Here is a 20,313-nt window from a genome sequence, read left to right on the forward strand (position 1 = left end):
CTACTCACGTTTATTGTGCTCTCCTTTTGTCTTTTGTTCAGCTTCAATAGAACGAGGCGCCATCTCGTCCACAGACCTAATCCGTGTGCACGTACGTACGGGGCGACCCCCAACATTTCTCTTAATGGGTTTACCAATTTCGCTTAGTTATGGACGCTCCGCCCGCGCAAAGGCGCGCGCGAGAGCTCCGCTTAAAATATTTACGCGTTCAGGTTTGGTTAGCTAAAACGTGTTCTGTCTTCAATTTATTACCTAAGAAATAGTTTTACTTCTCAGAAGTGTTTCTAGAATTCCGCTGATTTGATAAATAATTTCACGAATGAATTTCACGAAATTAACGGGGAAATAGTGGCGTGAGGAAGGGGAAAATACTTGTTTATTAGTTGATTGATTGATTGATTGTTTGATTGATTGATTAGTATCAGCGTGTCAAGCTCAAGCCATTGGAGTAGCAGACAGACTACTGGACAAAAGTTTCTCAGCCTCGTCATCACGTTTAGGTGATGAACCTTTTAGGGGACGACTGGACGGATATGATGCATGGTCACCTAACACGAAAGATGATGCTGATGATTACCTGCAAATCGACCTGGGAGACACGTTCTTCATTTGTGCTGTAGCTACTCAAGGACATCCACGTCGCGATGAATGGACCACAAGCTACAAGTTGCATTTATTAGGCATAGAGTGGATCATCTACAAAGAGAACAACACAGAGAAGGTTTGGGAAACATATATGTAAACGTTGTTTAAAACTAGTTTCAGTCTTTTATTTTTATTTTTCAGAAATGAAAAATGCCTCCACTCAGGGTCCCAAAGCGGAGGTGGCCAGAGTCCAGGGGCCTAAATTTTCGGAGCCTGGAGACGCATTGTTAAGCTGCTTGGAGCCCTTTGTTAGTGAACATGGAGCTCTGCGAATGTTTTCCACAGAGCCCGGGGCCGCGAGAGATTGCAAAGACCGGTTTTTGGGGCCTAAAGCCCTGGAGCCCTAAATCCCTTTGGGACCCTGGCCACTGTCTTTTATTTCAGGACATGTACAGCAGCGCGGGATGTTGAAAACAGGGAAGGAAAACCCAATAATATGCGTGATGTTCGCTCATACGGAGTCTTTCGTTCACGGAACATTGCCTAGTTCTTAGGCCTTTTTATTTTGTGTTCTTTTTCTGGCCATGTGGTCCGAGAAAGGAAAAAGCAACGCCCAGACAAAAAAGTAAAAAGAGATATACTCTCACTTTTTGTCGAGCCGTTCTCCTACTGCGAAAAAAAGCGTTTTTAAACATTAATTTAAGTGGGCAGTTTTTACGGCTTTGAACGGGTAATAATTCTCATCACAACACGAGTTTTTTGTTTACAACTTAATTAAGCTTACACGATAAAGCGGTGAAACCTAAAGTAAAACTCGCTTGCAAAACAAATTCTAAACCAGCAACATTTGAACCCACTTCTGGCTTTTTGCTTAAACTCTACAACTTTGAAGTCAACGACCCAGACAGTATTTAGTTGGGAGCCTCGGTACTCTCAAACCACTTTAAACGGAACAACCTTACCCGTCAACGCCTGGGTGGAGTGGCCGAAGCAGAGTACTTGCATCTGTACCCATGTTAATTTCCCTTAATTTCACGGGGGTTATATATTTATACAGCTACTTATCCTATAAATAATTAAATGCATAGAAGTATTTTGAATTAATAACCAAATATATGCTAATTTATTCCGTAGGACATTACCTGAACTGTAAGAGTCTTTTGAGCACACAAAATTTATTATTTAAAATTCAGACAGTTTCCCTTATTTTTTTTTCAGGTGTTCAGTGGTAATTCAAGAAGCAATCAGTTGGTAAAACACGTTCTTATAGAACTTCCAACAGCTCGTGCCGTTCGGTTCCAGCCCATTCATTATTTTCATCACAAAGCCCTCCGAGTAGAAGTGTACGGAATTAAAACACCTGTAGGTGCGTCATCTTATGAAGTTAGTGCTATAGCGGTACTGTATTTGTTCTAGTGGGTGAATATTACCATTTTATCTTAGCCCCTTTCCCTCGGTACTCGTGCCCGCCACTTAAAGAGATTGTTTCATTGAAAATGGCTTAAACGCAGCTGCCCGCAAGAGATGGTAGTTTTTAAAAAGACTGTTGTTGGTAACAGACATTTCGACAGGTCATCGTCAGAGTCGTTTGATTCTAAGGACGATTTCTGACCGGGCTGTTGAGAACTCAGTCACCGACAACTAACAGTTCTTTTTAGAGCTAGCACATCACATGGATAATCACACCACAGGTAGCCCAAGCACATTAGCCGCACATTAGGGCAGAAACACGGTGGGCACAAAGTGACCCAAAAACGCTCACCTTCATTCATCTTTTTCGTTTTTGATACTGGCTACCTGAAATTTTGCATAAAGATAGAACTCGTCATTCTGAAAAATCGTATGTTTTTTTTTTTCGAATTTCGATTTTTTGGCGGAAAAATGACGTCACAAAGTTGACGCCAATTTTTTTATTTATTTAATGTAAAACATTTTATGACAGGTTTTTGAAAGAACTTGTCGCAAAGATCCTAAAATTGAAAAAAATTCCGAAATACGTCAATCTAAACCAAAGTTATGGTGCATTGAAGTTTGAGTTTTCCGCTATTTTGAGCTATTTTTAGTAACAAAATGGCGGGAAATTCAAACTTCAATTAGCGATAACTTTTGATTAGATTGACATATCTCAGAATTTTTTTCAGTTTCAAGATCTCTGCGACAGGTTCTTTCAGAAACTGTCAAAAATACAAATTAAAAAAATTAGCGTCAACTTTGTGACGTCATTTTCCCGCCAAAAAATACGAAATTCAAAAAACAAAAAACATACGATTTTTCAGAATGAAGAGTTCTATATTTATGCAAAATTTCAGGTAACCAGTATCAAAAACGAAAAAGATGAATGAAGGTCAGCGTTTTTGGTCACTTTGTGCCCACCGTGAAATATGAATAAGCGCCGCCCTCGAATAAACGCCGCATCATGATGTGGCGTTTATTCCAATAATAGAGTCAAAAAGCAAATGCAGTAATAATCAAGCTTGAGCAAACCTCAAAAATATTCTCCTTGATCGTAACAATGTTTAAGATATTGAAAATGTCTTTTCAGACAAGCACTAAAACATGTTCTGTTTTTAAAATTTAAATGTTCAGTTGCCATACTATTGTAAGCAAGAAATAAATTGAATTTTGAATAAACACCGCCCTCGTATAAACACCACCCTCGAATAAACGCCGCACTCGAATCACGAAAAATTTAATAAATACGGAAAAGGTTAGCTTGACTGTGACCTTTCCTGTCTAAACAATTGATTAATGTTTAAAGTGACACGACAAGATAAAGAAGAACTTCATTAAAGCATCATTGCATATAATATTGTTTGGATTCCGGGAGTTACTCCCATAAAATTGCATCTATACAGGTATCTGCCGCTTGGTGTCGTGTTTTACCATTTAGTGTGTTAGGCCTGATATGGTTACTAATTTAAAGATGGAATATATCACGTTTTATGTTTAGCTTCAAATTCAATGTTTTCGCAATTCAGTTTTAAATTAATTTCCGGTTTGCAAAGGGTATTAATAAAAATATATATTTAGCTTTCAGATATGGAAAGGTGGGTACGTGTTGGGTGGGTTTACCCTATACCCAGAACGTTGTAAGGTATTGACTCCTTGAGTCTCCTCGGCACTGAGGATTAAAATGATTTTTCTTCCTAAAATCTCCTAATAATAATAATAATAATAATAATAATAATAATAATAATAATAATAATAATAATAATAATAATAATAATAATAATAATAACGGCTTTATTGGAAGAGCTTCCACAGAGTGGCTCTTCATCTACAATGTACCAAAGTTTAGTTTAAGTTTTATTTTTTGTATATATGGTAATCCATAAAAGCATGCGTCGTTGTTGTTGTAGTTGCTGTTGTTAGGGAACTCAGAGAAGACATAATTGCTCAAGGGTGTTCATGGTAGCATTGACGCCATGATTATCTTTTCCATAGGTGTACCTTCTCCTCCTGTCATTAAAAACAAAAAGAAGGAAATATCATTACCTCATTTCAATTTGTTATGGAGTTCCCCTGATAACGGTAGATGTCCATGTACTATGTACACGGTATACTTCAAAGTGATTGGATCACCAGATAAAGAAAATGTCCGCTATCATATCAATACTACAGCGATGACAAACACTCTGGGTGCCCTGCCACTTGACTGTGACACAGAATATGAGTTTGCAGTGTCCGCGCGGAATCAGTTCGGAGAAGGTAACCTATCACAGCCCTGGCAAGGAAATTTAATAACAGGTACACGAATTTGTGTATTCTTTTTCGCAAGGGCAATAACGAAATCGGTTTTTTTTTCTTCTTTGTAGGATTGTTATGCGCATATGATTATTGTATAGAATATGCACAATATGAAGTTGATATTGTTTAATCCCTGTATTATAAATGCTCAAATCTATGATATTTAATACTTAATACTTGTCGATCACATTTTCTACTTATCCATATTATAAAAAGGAGACTCGAGCCAAGTGGCCCATATACTGCCGGAGCTTATCCCGGTTTCGATAGCATTAAAGGAGCTATGTCACGGTATTTTAAGTCGTTTTTCTGATTAGTTTCAAATTGAAGGAAAACACAAAATAGTAGTATAAGGTAGAAAAACACAACGGAGTAATAAAAACCAGAAAATAAACAATGATGACTTTGACTGAAGAAGATTAAGACGGATTATGAGCAACAAACTTGAAAAAAAAAATGGCGAATTTTTCAAGTTGAGTTGTCCGTGACGTAGCACATTTAAGCGGCTAGGAATATTTCTTCTCCCCCCTGGATGGGATGCTAGTTCAAAGCAGGGTGCTTCCGGCATTATTTCGCCGTACCCATTTATACACGTGGGTGGAGAGAGGCACTGTTGGAGTAAAGTGTCTTGCCCAAGAACACAACACGGCGACCCCGGTCAGGGCTACTAATCCATATTGGCACGTTGAAATGGGCTTAATAAAAGTCTCTTTTAAATCAACTGTGACGCCTATAAAGTAGTTTTTTATTCCTATTAGAGAGAGAGAGAGAGCTGGAAATTGTGTGCAAAACTAACTATCCGGTACAACAAATTTAGATTACCATTTTTTGGCTGCCCGGCACCGACCCAGTAACTTGTACTACTCTGTATTGCGGTAAATGAACAAATGGCCTACACAACTGAATAAATTGTAAATACATTGTACACAAGGGTGGCGAAGTTCGTTAACATAGAGCCTCCAGTGAATTAATCAGAAACAGTCAAATAATTTTCAAATTTTCCAAACTTTGAGGACGCAGTTTGACCTGTTTTTCTCTTTCCTGAAGGTTACCCAATTATTGTTAACAGAACAAAAGAAGTGAAAGGGAGCGTTGTTGTGGTCAAGTGGAAGCCTTGTACTGCTTCTTTGTTCACTATCTACTACAGAGAGGTATTTTCGGAGATTGGCAAAAGTCACTGGGATGGCGTTAACGTGTCGGGACATGAAATTCGTTATGATCTTAACCTTAGCTGCCGCAAGGAGTATGAAATAGCGATGACAGCATGGAATTCCACAGCAGAGACGCCATTAAAATCATTAAACAACAGCAAAATGTGGAGAGTGACAACATTAGGAGGTAATAGAATTCGCGAATATGTTATATATGGGAGAATTACGGCAAATTCTTGTTTAAGTCTCTTGTTTAATTTGCAAACGAAGTACCTGTCTTTGCTTCAGTTGATGTGTTTTAATACTGTCACGGTTGCTTAAAACATCTCTCCGTCTAAACTATTACACTATACCGTATCTGAGCTGCTTCTTGGTGACGCGAAACTACCCTAACTGTAAAGCCGTACTATGGAAAGAGCAGGTTTATTTGTCAATCATTATCGAATGACACAACGGCTGTTAGTGTAGGTTTTTTATTTATCCATTGTTTTCCATTAGACAATCACACAAATAAGACAAAGTTTGATACAAATTACGAGTTCATGCTTTAACTTTAATATGGTGAACAACGTTTAGAACTCTTTTACTCGGTTTTGAACGATGACAAAGAGAAACTTAGAAGTCGCTATTGTTGTCCAGACCAGCTTTACAGCGTTTTATTTGTAAAAGCCACATCGTGGTAATTTAGTTTGTTAAAAATCTTTGGCTTTGGCGAACTAGACACCATATTTTTTTGTTACAGACAAACCGTCAGCTCCAGTCATTCTAAATAAAGAAACTCATGTATCTGGATGTGATGTGAACCTACGATGGAGTCTCCCTGAAGACAATGGATGTCCGATTACTCTGTACACAATATACTACAGTGAACGTCAATCTAAAAATGAAGATTCCTGGCATCAAATCAATGTTACCAAGGTCACTAAGTCGGAGCATCTGTTATCGCTCAAGTGCAACACAGAATACGCTTTTACAGTGACTGCCTGGAATGAACTGGGAGAAAGTGCTATTTCAAGCGAATGGCCAATAGAAACCAGCAAAGGTATGATATTCTTGGTTGTAAAGGAATTCATTTTGTATGGAGTGAAAGTAGATCGTGTTACTGAATTTTTCTATGCATCCCTTTCGGATGAAAACTGGCGTCAGGGGCAACACTTATCAAAAGACGATAAAAAGTGTAACACAATACATGTGAGGAGTTAAGGCTTCTTTAGCTGGGATGTGACATTGGTAGTTGCAAAGGAATAATTAACAGAAATCAATTAACAGCATTCTGTCCAATCTAGGTTTCAATTTATTTCAAGAAAACCTATATTTTGGAAAAAAAAAACATTTTTCTGTAGATGTTTTGGTCGGCGCGCTCCGCCCGATTAAAAACGGTTAGTCAGTATTTTGGTTTACTTCTTTCAGTTCAGACTCTTTATGCCCGATGCTCAGCAATCACTCACTAGTCAGCATTGTCGTGCCTCCGTGGCACATGCAGACATTAATTGTACTTACTGTTAATAGTTAATCCATTCTTGCCTTTCAGCCTCCAATTCTATCGGACAAACAATCGGCATTGTTGTATCAGTGGGATGCGGGGCCCTCATTCTCATAGTTGTTGGAGTTGTCTGCTTCAGGGAGAGGAGAAAGAGGAAGAAACGACGTGGCCACAAGACAAGAAGGTAGAGGAAAACATGTATAAAATTTAACCGCTTTTACACTCGGTAGATAAGGAAGCAATAGAAAGCAAAATGACAGCAAAAAATCCCAAGAAGTATTTTCCCTTACTCAGGTAATGACCAATACGACTGCAGCTTTGGCAAAGTGTTTTCAACTATCATTAACACTCAAAAACCATTACCAACAATTACTTTTCTTCCGTTGTTTTGTTTTTTTGATACCTTTATCAACTCAGTCATTTAAGCATTGGGACGAGAAGAAGAAACTTTTATTAACCTTATGGTGCGTTGTGTGATCTCGTGTTGCTGCCCACATCATCCAAAGATGGAATAAGGTTGATCTCACCGAAAGTATAATAAGGGGTGTTATATAATAAGCTATTACGAACCAAACTTTCCTGCAACCGTATTGTTAATATTGGCGCTTGGTTTTGTGTGCATTACCTCGATCCGCAAAATGTCAAGACCTCAGGCGCTAGAGGGTAGATACATAGTGTGACAATCACATACATAGTGGTTTGCTACAATCGTTTGTGAGGCATACTGTACATAGCTTCATATAGCCCCTCCTAGCCACAGTCATACATAGCCCCATTACTGAAAAGCCTTACATAGCCATGTTAAGCCATACATTTGCCACTTTAGAAACGAGGAGAAATCTGGGGCGAATCTCATCTTGCAGTCGCTTGTGGGACTGTTACTGGGGGCACAATAAAACACGAGAAGCCACATTATCTTCATTAACGGTCCCAGAATCGACTGCGACATGAGACTCAACCCAGATGTCATCTCGTTTATAGACGTGGCAAATGTACATAGCTTTATACCTAGCCATAGATAACCATATCGCACTTACTGCAGTGACATGAACAAAAAAATATCGTTAAAAAAACCTAAGAAAGGTTTTTCAATGAAATTAAAGTTGAGGGTTATATAAGGCTATGAAACCTAAAAATGCATGTACAGCAAACCAGTAATATGATTGGGCAAGAGAAGTATGATTGTCATTTTGAAGATCGGTCTTCGCTTGCTTTGGCAAGCGAAACCAACAACTCAGTGCAGCATTTGCACATGATTAAGAATAAGCTATAATTTCAACACAATACGTAAGATAGGCAAATAAACTAGCGATAAGATCGAGGTATAACTTATTTGCATTTTTTCTTCAGATCGAAATCCGACATTGTTCCCCTGCTCCTAAAGGAGACTCCGCCCCAGCGGGTGATATTTATGGAAGAGCTGGGTCAGGGCGCCTTTGGTAAAGTTCACAAAGGAATCCTGAGAGATTTACCCAAAGCTGAGGTGTTTTTCAAGCCCAGGGAGCAAAGAGTGGAAATAAAAGAAGGCACAGTGGTCGCTATAAAAGTCTTACATGGTAGGCAGACTCATGACTAACGTATAAATAATAATCAATATCAAGTTTCTCTCCCTTTTGAGAACAGCACATTATAACACAATCTTTTATGGTGTTGTTTACAAATTTCTTGAAGTTGATTGGTTCTCTGGACCCCTTGTTTGTATGGGTATAAGTGTATGGCATCCATATTGGTCTGAAAAGAGTTTTAGTACGAGAGATGTAATTTTTGGTTATTTGGAGCGTGGGACAAAGAGCTGAGCCCCTTCCGCACACCGGTCCTATGCTCTTATCTTATGTGACACGCGTTCTACATACTTCTAGAATGGGCAATGCCGCAAGCTTCGTGTGTGGATTTAGAGAAAAAAAGATGAAAATTTTAATCTTGGTAAATTAAATCGGAAAGATGGCATTTTATTTTGCCACGAGCGTCCGTCCTTTCCTTTATGTCCCACGCTCAACCCGAAAGCAAATTACCTCTTTTTTTATACATCGGGGTTAAAATTTCTATTTTTTTCTCTAGTAATACTATAGTTCACACAGATTGTCAACCACTGCATTCTTTTTTGAAGTAATTTTAAATCAATCAGCAAAGCACCAGCAACCGAAAATGATGTTCAGATTACCACAATATCACTTCACAGTCAGGTACAAACAGCAAAATAAAAACAAACAAACCAAAAAATGTCAAGGGCGGATTCTCGACAAAATCTTCTCTCACGCATAAATCAACCATGAATTGGAGTAATAGACCAGAACCGTTTCACGCCAATTTTCTCATCTGTTTTTTACAATCTTTCTTGTTTTCCGAGGAAAAGGAGGAGGCAAGGAAGGCAGAAATCAGCTTCTGCAGGAAATCGAGTTCATGAAGGAAATCGGTTCTCACAGGAATGTCCTCAGCATGCTCGGTTACTGGGTTAAGTCTGAACCCATCATGTTAATCTTGGAATATGTTCCACATGGAGATATTCTTCAGTGGCTTAGAAACAAAAGACAGCAGGTAGAGTCGTTTCGTTGCTTAAGAAACACTAGTTAGCCTTCATTTTTGCAAGAAAAGAAGTGTTGCCGTTGGCCATGCGCAGTAGCTAACACTCTAAGTAAGCCGAGTACCATCGAATAAAACGATGTTTTTTACTTTTTATTTGATCACACATAAACCTGACGTTCATCGTACAAGAAATTACTTGAATTAATCTTGCAATCGATTTCAGTGTTAAATGTTCTTCGTTCTCCGCGACAACGAACCGCTTACAAAACGACTTAATTCGACTGACAATAGACGGAACAGAACGACTTAATTTGACTAACAATAGACGGATCAAAACTGACCAGTTACTGTTGACAAACTCTACACGAGTCTTACAGCCAGTAAAATCACAGCTAAACTGACCAATCAACTTCAACGAACCAGACTTAGAACATCATCGACTGACAACAACTTTTCACTTGACTCTGAAGATGACTTCCTCTCAACTTTAGACTGTCATTTCTCAAATCAAATTTTACGGAAATCGTTTGATATTGGACAGCTATAGCTAATACAAATACCAAAAATCTTTCCTTTTTACGCAGTTAAAATGCTAAGTCAGTTCCTTCTTTTTTGGGCTACGCAACTCTTGGTAAAACTTCCAGTCGTTTTTTCTGCTGTTTTGACCTAGCATGTTTATTAATTTCAGATCAAGTGCAAGAACAGCATTGATGGCGTCATTTTTGAAACCGTGACAGATTTCGCAGATGACAAGAATCTGTCAGGTCCAGCTTCTACCTTACAAATATCAGAGGAGAAAGTAGTAAACACGGCACATGACGATAACCAAGACCTAGTGGGCGCATCTCACATGGCAGTGGACGTGGAACCGTTATCTGAAAACAAATGGGATGAAGAATTAACATCAAAGCCCATTGAGAAGATCTATCCTGAAAGATATGCAGTTTTGCCCACAACAGTTAGAGATGTATCTGGTCAGCCTAAGACCGTTGAAACAACTAGTGAAGCTTTTAAAAAGAGCAAGCAGGATGACAAGAAGAAAGAGGAAGAGAAAGCAGATTATCGAATATCCCCATCATTGGAAGAACGTTGCCTCACAATTCCTGAAGCTCATGCTTCACCGGGACATAAAGAAGGAATTACAAAGTGCGAAGAATTCAGTGAGAAGGGCAGCCTGGAATGTTTGGATGTGATCATATCTTTAACAGGTGAAATAAACCAAGTAAGAGGCTCACAGGTTGAACTCCAGCCTGGTGTCACAAATAAAGAAGATTTGAACGAACAGATAGAAGATGACGACGAAATGAAGGAAGAAAACGTAGATGAAAAAGTTGAAAGAAAAACACACTGCACAGCAATGCAAGCGGATGCACCTGGTCCATCCGAACCCGGGGAGAGAATAACTCAAAACAGACAGGAACCAAAGCAAGTTCAAATAAATTTCCCTTCGACAGATCAACACAGTAACGTTGCGGAAGTCGACTTTTCTGCCAAAGATCTTCTCTCCTTTGCGTGGCAAATAGCAAGCGGAATGGTAAGTGCTGTGATAAAAACACGTTTTGAGAGACAAAAATTGTGTAGGCGAATAAACAGGAAATAAACCGGCGGAAGTTTTTTTCTCCCTGTAGCTAACTTCAGCTTCACGTCGATTCTTCTCATGCATAATGTGACCTGAAATTAAACTTGTATCTTCTGTGACGTACATGCAATTACATTTTGTATTAATGTAAACATTGTGGTAGAAAGGAAAACATTAGCTTGGGAATAAGACGATCCCTTCCCATCCTCTAGTTCTTAAAGGAGCAATGTTACGGTATATTAAGTCATTTTTCTGATTCCTTTAAAATCGAAGGAAACCTCATAGTGCGGTACGGTATGTCCGAAAAATCGCTCCCGTAGGATTTTCTTGCCGAAATTGATTTTTTTGCTGTTTTGGACTAATTTTAGGCTGAATAATAAGAATCCGATGGGGTTCAAATTTTCCGACCCCATCTTCCCATGTTTCTGGCCACTAACGGATAAAATTTATGCTAATGAGATGCTAATTATATGCAGGAATAAGTTTTGCGAATATCTTCGCTCTAATTTAAGATACACGTACCTAACGTTATAGGAAGCTTGCTCTTGATGACTTACGTCGTTTGACCTTTATTGGTTACCATGGCAACAGTCGATGACGTCAGGATTGACTTTTTTGCTATTTTGGTGGCGGCCATCTTGGATCCGCCATCTTGGATATTCGAACTCTCATTTTTCTTAGGCAAAACAGATTATTTTAAATAAACTTTAACTAACGAATGAATATTTTTGCTCTGACTTCAATTAAATTGAGCAAACTTGGCACGGGCTTGATCTTGATGACGTACGTCGACTTAAATTGGTTTTTTTGCATGGGAAGAAAACCAGTTTAAGTCACTTTCTGTTCGGTCTCTCTGGTCGAAAAGCTTACTGCTGTCACGTTCCAAATGCCCTTGATTATCCTTTCTTACACGAAGACGACGAACAGAGAAGAGTGAACGAGCAAGGTAAGCGTATTTTAAGTTTTATCAGAAGGGAAATATTTTAGAGCATGTTTCACGATAAAAAGTAATAGAGCTTAACAAACGAGTAAGAATACTTGCAGTTGTCGAATTTGAGAATAAACATTGATGTTATTATAATACGCCAAGCAGGAAAAATTTAGAGGTATTTAAATCTATGCACAGTAAATTAGTTCAAGATCAAAACTGTCATTTATTAGTGCACATTCGCCCCTAAAATACACAGCCGTAAAACTTCAAATTCTAGGCGTGTTTTCGAAATTACGAGGCCAAAAAAGAAACTCGTCAGCTCGAGCAGCACATTTAAGCGTGCAGACACACAACAAAAATTATTTATTTTGATTTGTTGTTGTTTAGCATCGGAGAGGAAAAGAGGAGTCTTATGTTATTTAGCCGTCAAGTAGTAGCAAAGTAGTCATGTCGGATTTGGTGTGCATTATCTGCAACGAGGGTGCTGCCTTGAATAACAATCTAACTAGTAACCCTGAAATGATTGAGCATCTCTACGAGTGCTGCAAGGAAAGACTGTCCTTGGGACAGACTGACATCAAGTCACTTACAGACCGTTTAGCAAGCTTGAGTGAAGTTGAACGTAAATCTGTGTACTACCACAGTGAGTGCCGCAAGCCAATCGTTAACAAAGGTATGATCGAGCGACTGAGAGGTGCAAAGCGGGCCTTGACAGACGACTCCCCGACCACTATCCGGCAAGGCCCTGGTCGTCCTTCTACGTCATTAACCTCCTCGCGGCCTAAAAGGGCGAAAACGCTCCCTAAGTCGCAGGTGTGCCTGTTCAACTCTTGTAGTTTTTGTCCCGGTGAAACAGTAAAAGATTTACACCGCGTTTTTTCAGATCAAGTGGGAACAACGTTACTAGAAATAAAAAACAATACGCAAGACGACCAGGTTAGAACTTGCGTATCAGAGCTTGTAGATGCGGGGGACGCCTCAGCACTTGAAAAACACTACCACAGGAACTGTTTGCGTTACGCTCAGCGCACCTTCGGCACGGATTATGAAAGTGCTTCTGTAAAACAAGTCGTTCGTTCGGCGTGTGATGTAGAATTAGTACTGGCCGTTCAGAACACGTTAGCGGACGACAGTGCCAGCTTGAATATGGCTGAAGTAAATGACACCTACTTGGCGATATTAAAGAGGTATTCGATGAAAATAACCGAGTCAGGAAACTACCGAAAGTACTTAAAACAACTTTTAAGTGAGCGGCTTCCAAATCTGCAGTTTGTTAAGTCGCTTCGAAAAAATGAGCCTGACAAAGTTGTACTGCCGGCAGCGGTCAGCAAGGCTATTGATGTATGGTCAGCTCAAATGGATAGTAAGGATACGATCGAGCATTTACAAACTATGGCTCGGGTGTTACGGCGAGAAATTATGCAGCATCGGAATTGGTCCTTCACTGGAAGTTTTGAAGATTTTTCGAATCCACCCCTACTCCAGTTTTTTCTCACACATTTGCTCTTTGGTTCGCACGCACTCGATGTTTCGGGGATGCGCGATAAGGAAGTTAACAAAGTAGTTGACGTAGCATGTCAGTTCGTTGTCCACAACACAAGAAGTGATCGTCAAGTCAAGCATCAACCTAAGGCAGACGAGGGATTCAAACACACCGTTAAAACTCCCCTGTCAGTCGGTCTACCCCTCGCTATTCACTCAAGAGTGCGCGACAAGAATCTCGTGAAAACCCTATCGGACGTGTACATCGGAAGTGACTACAAATGCATCCTTGACATCGAAAAGCGCGTCGAGCAGAGTGTTCTTGAGCGTATAGTTGAAACGGGAGGCTTTTGCCTTCCTGATTTTGTTAAACGGGATGTTAACATCTGGTTTGCTGTCGACAACATCGACCTCTTAGAAGACACGCCAACAGGACAGAATACTTTCCATGGGACGGTGATTGTTCTGAACCAGCGTGAGGAAGATGGCGAGGCAGTCAATCAACCACTCGTTTTCCCACCAAAGGCCCTAGGCCCATCGGAACAAGTTGGCTTTGAAGTGAAATACTGTGAGCAGCTAGTCATCAAGCCAAAACCAGTTCGATTTGAGACATTCAAGCTCGGAAGCCGAATGCAGCTATTGTCGAATGATTACACACACACATGGGCGCTCGCCAACTATCTTGCTACTGAAGACGCTAGTGAAAAGAGTTTAGATGTTCCCCCGACGGAAAACCAAGAGCAGCAAGATATCGATGAACAGCAAGACCAACGTGAAGTTGAAACGGGAAATGTCCAAGATTTTGATGACCCAATTCTTGTGGTGAAAGAGCGATCACAGACGAGAAAGAAGACAGCAAAGAAGGAAGTCCTTACAACGTGGGCCGGTACCAAGTCGCTTCTCTTATCACACTCCCCTGAAAATCAAGTCGGCAAGCTGACACATTCCGAGGTGATTGCTCCGTTGTTCAGGACTTCGCCGACTGATTACACCACTCTTTACACAGTCTTAAACCTAACACAAGGGATTTCTGCTTTCGTCGTTGGCCCTGGGAGGAGGACTGTCATCACTCTTGACTTGGATCTCTACAGCCGTGCCCTTCAGATTCAACAGTCAGTGGGGAACCGTAACTGGATCCTGCGAGCTGGCGTTCTACACATCACCTTTGCTGCATTACACGCGCTTGGAAAGACCCTTGACGGAAGTGGAATCGATATGTGTGCCATTGAGAGTGGTATTTACACTTCTGCAGCCCTTCGTGGGATATATAGCGGCAAGGCCTACAAGCGTGGCGTTGAGTACCACATAACAACAAGCCTCGCACTCTTGATGATGAGATTTGACCATCTGTTGACGACCCTTCCAGCAAATGAAGATATACCACGTGCACAGTGCGCGTCCTTTAGAGAAGCCCTCCACGAGCGCAGTTCAGATATGGTTGGCATATATGACGACATCCACACCTGGTACTCTGAAAAGATCAAACCGCAAGAGCGTGAAGAAGAAGGACTTAAGGATCTTGCGCGATTTATGATTGAGTACCTCAAGCAAGTTGACAACCTTTTGGAGCTCATTCATGCTTGCCGCTCTGGAGACTGGGAGGGGTACCTGGCGGCGCTGGAATACCTCATAAGGTATTTTTTTGCCCACGATCTTCTTAATTACGCGCGTCTAATGCCAGTACATCTCGCTCAGATGAACGCACTCGAGCATGAGGATCCTATGACATGGGAAGCATTGAAGTCTGGGGATTTTGTAGTTGCAAAATCCGAGATTCCGTTCACCAGAATGTTCACAGATCAGACGCTTGAGCAAGAGATCAAAGTATTAAAGCGTCACGGAGGTATGGTCGGGTTAAGTCAAGACGAAGCCGCTCTAGACCGCCTTCTTATCACGTCACCGCATCTTGCCCGTATGGTGAAACAGTATCTCAAAAGCTTTCCAAAAGTATCCGAGGCTTCTGAGCGGAACGAGCACTATCAGCTCTCTGGGGATGTTGCTGTAAGAACGCGACAAAACGCCATGAAGCTCCGCCAGTCGATAGAGCTGCACTGCGAAGGCAATCCATTCACAGTCGAGTCTCCCTTGAAGAGTCTAGTGTCGTCAGCTCTTGTGCCAGAAAAAGCAAAGGAAGATATCTTGTGCTATGCAGAGAAAGGCCAGAAGCGGTTTGAAGAATTCGTTGAAGACAGACTGTTGCCAACTTCTAAGCACACCTTGTGGGATGCTATGAAAAAGCTGAAGCTGAAGACCTTTTCAAACTGGATGGAAAAAACTAAAGTTCGTGTAGGGGACAAAGTCATCAAACTACGCGAAGAACGGGAGTTACTCGGAAGGTTTCTCATCATCCAAGGGAGTAGGCCAGAACTTGTGCCAAGACTTGAGGAGACCATTGGTGAGTACGAGATGGCAGTGGTGCCGCGTTCCTTATGCACGGTTGATGGATCTCTTTATATTCCAACTGACAAAGCCAGTCTGATGCGTTTGATAGAGGACGTCAACCCACAGCCACAACTAGAAGCACCATCAGCAACAGGAAATCTACATCGAATACTTGTTATTGATGCTATGGCTGTTGTTCAAGGTAACTATAATAATAATCATAATAATAATGATGATGATGATGATGATGATGATGTAATATTTTTTGTTTGTGGTTTGTATCCAGGACTGAAAAAAACAGCCACCACCCTCAAGTTCTCAGACCTTCAAGTATCCTTTATAAAGCGAATCGAACGAATGGTGGCTGGTTTCCATGAAGGCCGAGTTGTCTTTGATCGCTACTTGGAAAGCTCCTTGAAGAACAAGACGCGCCAAAAAAGATCCACAACATCTGTGGAGTTCCAGATACATCCGGAAATGAGGCTCACCATGTCCATCAAGGACCTTCTGTCATCGTCAAAGTCTAAAAGCATGCTTGTCAATTTGTTTGCCAATGGATTATTAGCGAGCTTCTCCAGCAACACAACCATCAAGCTGGTCGTGGTCTACGATAACAAAATCAAATGTCTCGACTGTGAAGAAGAACACACCCACGAAGAGGCGGACACGCTGATCCCTAACCAGGTATTGCGTTCACTAGATGAGAATTTGTCGCAAGAGATTTGTGTATCCTCGCCAGACACTGACGTGCTAGTCCTGCTGCTCGATTTGGTTTCTAGAGGACGTCATGGAAGCCTGAATAGTCTAAAGTTTTTGACAGGCAAGGGCGCAAACTACAGAGAGATTGATGTTATTCAGCGAGTCCAAGCCATTGGAATACGAAAGTGTCAAGGTCTGATTGGATTGCACCATTTTACCGGAGCCGACTGGGGAGGGAAGTTTGTTGGTATCACAAAAAAGACCTGGGTGAAAGCGTACATGGCACTTGATGATGACCACCCCGCGATCGATTGTTTCAGAGAACTTGGTGAGGGTCTTATCCAAAACCAGCTAGCCAACGGAGAACTGCCGACTGAAGTTAAAGATCTAGAAGAATTTGTCTGCAAAGTGTACGGCAAAACGGGACCTACCACCCTTCCTGAACTTCGATGGGAGCTCTTTCGATCCAGGAACTTGGAAGGTGACTCTTACTTTATTTAATTTTCTCTGTGTATTAATCTTTTCATGTAAGTGCAAGAGTACATTAAAGTTGTTGTTGTTTTTAGGTGAGATGCTGCCTCCAACACGTGCTTCCTTACTTCCGCACATCACACGCGCAAACTTCATGGCCATGCGCGACAAATCCTATAACACCAGCTGTCCAGATCTTCCACCTATTAAAGAGAATGGCTGGAATGAACGCCAAGGAACATACGTCCCCGTTATGTGCCTCACACGCCCTGCACCAAAAGCTGTTATTGAGCTTACTAAATGCGGCTGCAAATCAGACTGCAAGGGACGATGTGGCTGTTTCAAGAACGGACTACCATGCACTCCTCTTTGCAAATGTTATGGGAAAAACTGCGAAAACCCTTTCAAAGATGACACGCGAGCTGATGACGAGGAAGAGGATGATGATGCCCTTAGTGCATAAACTCAAGTAAAATTTATTTAAGTAAAATTACTTTAACAGAGAAAACTGAATCGAAAGAGTACATGCGTTTAACAAAGAGAGAAAAATAACGAAATTTCAGCAATGTACTGGACATCACTTGCAGTGGAACTCATTCGTTAGTTAAAGTTTATTTAAAATAATCTGTTTTGCTTAAGAAAAATGAGAGTTCGAAAATCCAAGATGGCGGATCCAAGATGGCCGCCACCAAAATAGCAAAAAGTCAATCCTGACGTCATCGACTGTTGCCATGGTAACCAATTAAGGTCAAACGACGTAAGTCATCAAGAGCAAGCTTCCTATAACGTTAGGTACGTGTATCTTAAATTAGAGCGAAGATATTCGCAAAACTTATTCCTGCATATAATTAGCATCTCATTAGCATAAATTATATCCGTTAGTGGCCAGAAACATGGGAAGATGGGGTCGGAAAATTTGAACCCCATCGGATTCTTATTATTCAGCCTAAAATTAGTCCAAAACAGCAAAAAAATCAATTTCGGCAAGAAAATCCTACGGAATTACATACCGTACCGCACTATCAGAATAATAGTTTTCTAACCTAGAAAAACAACAAAGGAGTAATAAAAAAGCGAAAATAACCAAGAATGGTTCCGACTGATAGAGATTAAGACAAATTTCGAACGACAATTTTGAAAAACTTTGCCAATTTTTTTTTAAAATGTGTTGTCCGTGACGTACGTAGCTCCTTTAACATTAACATTGATTGTAAATAATCATGATATGTTATCGTGCACAGAGCCGTATTTGTCTTTTCTTTTTTTTATTGTAAACAGGAGTACTTGGCCAGCAAAGGATTTGTCCATCGTGATCTGGCAGCTCGTAATGTTCTTCTTGGTGAGGACAAAGCAGTGAAGATTGCTGATTTTGGTCTGCTTCGTCACACCTATGGTGAAATATACGAGGTGAAGAAGACGAAAAAACTGCCAATCAAATGGATGGCACCTGAGTCACTGGGAAATGGCATATACACTTCTAAAAGCGATGTGTAAGTCATTTTTCTAAACTGTGGAGCACCAGTTTGTTGTGGTACAATTTGGTATTATATTTTCTTTTGTTCTGGGGTATGGTAATTTATGATAATGAATACAAAACAAACGAAAATAACAAATTGTACCAAAGGGTAAAATTCAATCACATGTACAAAACCCGTTTTTCAGTCAGTCAAACAATCAATCAATCAATCAATCAATCAATCAATCAATCAATCAATCAATCAATCAATCGATCGATCGATCGATCAATCAACTGCAGAGGGAACAACAGCACATCGGAACAGCGAGGATCGAAATGCACCAATCACAGCTGTCTTAAACCAACCAATCACAGCGTAGCAGCGTGCTTTATAAGGTTACACCTGACCAGTTGACCTTTTCGCGTGATGAAGACTAGCAGTGTGCAGTCGAAACGTCGCGATTTACATCACAAGTGACTACGTCGTGAAACAAACGAAAAGTACCGTATTTATTCGATTAATCGCCCTGGGCGCTTATAAAATTTTTGGACCTTGAGGGTGGACGCTTATTCGAGGTGGGCGCTTATTCGAGGCTGGCGCTTATTAAATTTTCAAAATTTTTAGCAAGTAGTACGTTATTTTTGCAAGAAAAATGTATAATAACTAAACGTGAAGATGTACGAAAGCTGAATTTTAATATATAAATGTTCATTGAAAGTTTCAGTAAAAAAAAAAAAAAAAAAATCGGTCTTCGGGATAGTCTCTTAGTAGTACTTAGTCGATTCTAATGTCATTTCAACATAAATCAAAATTCCTCTTGTGCCCTCATTAGCAGGGTGGGGTTGGGGGTGGGCGCTTATTAACTTTTCCTACCTACAGGGTGGGCGCTTATTCGAGGTGTGCGCTTATTCGAGGTTGGGCGCTTAATCGAATAAGTACGGTACTTTAATATCTATCTATCTTTATTTATTTATTTATTTATTTATTTTATTGTTTCATTGATTATTTTTTCATTTGCTACTTTTTCTCAGGTGGTCATTTGGTGTTCTTCTGTGGGAGCTGAGTACAATGGGTAAGAAATCGAAACCAAAGTTATTTTACGACTTAACAATCACAACAAAGAAAATAATGCATTTCAATACAAAAGCATGCAGCCCTAGTTACAGTTGCCTTTGTCTTTGTTCGCGATAATAAGATGTAAATTTAGACTATTTGGCCAGATTGGATGGAGATTATTACAAATGTGTACATTGAAACAATGATAGAGCTATCCGCAAAGTCATGCCAGAAGCAAAAACATAAATGCTGTTTTAAACTGATATCATAGTGTGTATGTCAAAATTTACAAAACCTAGCTGGCTTAAATGTTCTCATATTCAATCACTTTCACGGACAATTCATTGAAGGCAATTGATAATTTTGTTGTTTTTGAGTACTTCTGAACTTACCCCCCTCCCACAAAAAATGGACAAGTCAATAAAGTTAAAAGCTGAACAAACCAACTAAGAGTTACCTTAGTTTTGTTCCTCTGCATTACGATTTGCAGTGTGACTTAAAACTTAAATTTGTCTGCGGAAGTAGTTTTTTGTTTCTTTGGCTTTCGGAGTTCCCTGATCATTCTTGTGATATTTTCATGCTTTTTAGTCATAAAATTAACCACCGTGCAAGTAAGACAGTTTTCTTTTTCATGGCAATTCATAGTTCAATAGTTAAAATATTATTGTTTACAAGTTGTTCCTTTTATATCACCTTTGTGAATTCTTAATTCTCATAACCTGCATTTTACACCTGTAAAGAAGGGTATCTTCAGAAGGATCTATTCA

At 40.1% G+C, this 20,313-nt stretch overlaps 3 protein-coding genes across 5 annotated transcripts in view; 2 read left to right on the plus strand and 1 right to left on the minus strand.

The window, feature by feature from the left end:
- The window catches only part of LOC144642197 (uncharacterized), a 210,725-nt gene that overhangs the window by 18,091 nt on the left and 172,321 nt on the right, over nucleotides 1-20,313 (minus strand). The window lies entirely within an intron of this gene.
- Nucleotides 3,946-20,313, plus strand: part of LOC144642321 (uncharacterized) — a 132,611-nt gene continuing 116,243 nt past the window's right edge. The window contains exons 1-9 of one of the 3 annotated variants that reach the window (XM_078501302.1): nucleotides 3,946-4,332; nucleotides 5,380-5,670; nucleotides 6,226-6,525; nucleotides 7,015-7,150; nucleotides 8,317-8,522; nucleotides 9,314-9,501; nucleotides 10,178-11,023; nucleotides 18,312-18,523; nucleotides 19,522-19,562. In XM_078501302.1, the coding sequence (XP_078357428.1) occupies nucleotides 4,011-4,332; nucleotides 5,380-5,670; nucleotides 6,226-6,525; nucleotides 7,015-7,150; nucleotides 8,317-8,522; nucleotides 9,314-9,501; nucleotides 10,178-11,023; nucleotides 18,312-18,523; nucleotides 19,522-19,562 (2,542 nt within the window). In that variant the 5' untranslated portion in view covers nucleotides 3,946-4,010. Of the gene's footprint in view, nucleotides 4,333-5,358; nucleotides 5,671-6,225; nucleotides 6,526-7,014; nucleotides 7,151-8,316; nucleotides 8,523-9,313; nucleotides 9,502-10,177; nucleotides 11,024-18,311; nucleotides 18,524-19,521; nucleotides 19,563-20,313 lie in introns of those variants that run through there. The other 2 variants (XM_078501309.1, XM_078501294.1) reach the window with 2 other exon arrangements.
- On the plus strand, nucleotides 11,674-17,070 carry LOC144642152 (uncharacterized). The gene has a single exon (XM_078501145.1). It carries the CDS (start codon nucleotides 12,447-12,449, stop codon nucleotides 17,061-17,063), a length of 4,617 nt encoding a protein of 1,538 aa, XP_078357271.1. The 5' UTR covers nucleotides 11,674-12,446; the 3' UTR covers nucleotides 17,064-17,070.

This window comes from Oculina patagonica, chromosome 1 (genome assembly GCF_052425735.1).
Source record: "Oculina patagonica isolate OP01 chromosome 1, crgOcupat, whole genome shotgun sequence".
Classification (NCBI taxonomy): domain Eukaryota; kingdom Metazoa; phylum Cnidaria; class Anthozoa; order Scleractinia; family Oculinidae; genus Oculina; species Oculina patagonica.

Bases quoted from the DNA above. Each gene is read 5' to 3' on its own strand.
- LOC144642152 (XM_078501145.1), top strand. From the start codon at position 12,447: ATGTCGGATTTGGTGTGCATTATCTGCAACGAGGGTGCTGCCTTGAAT.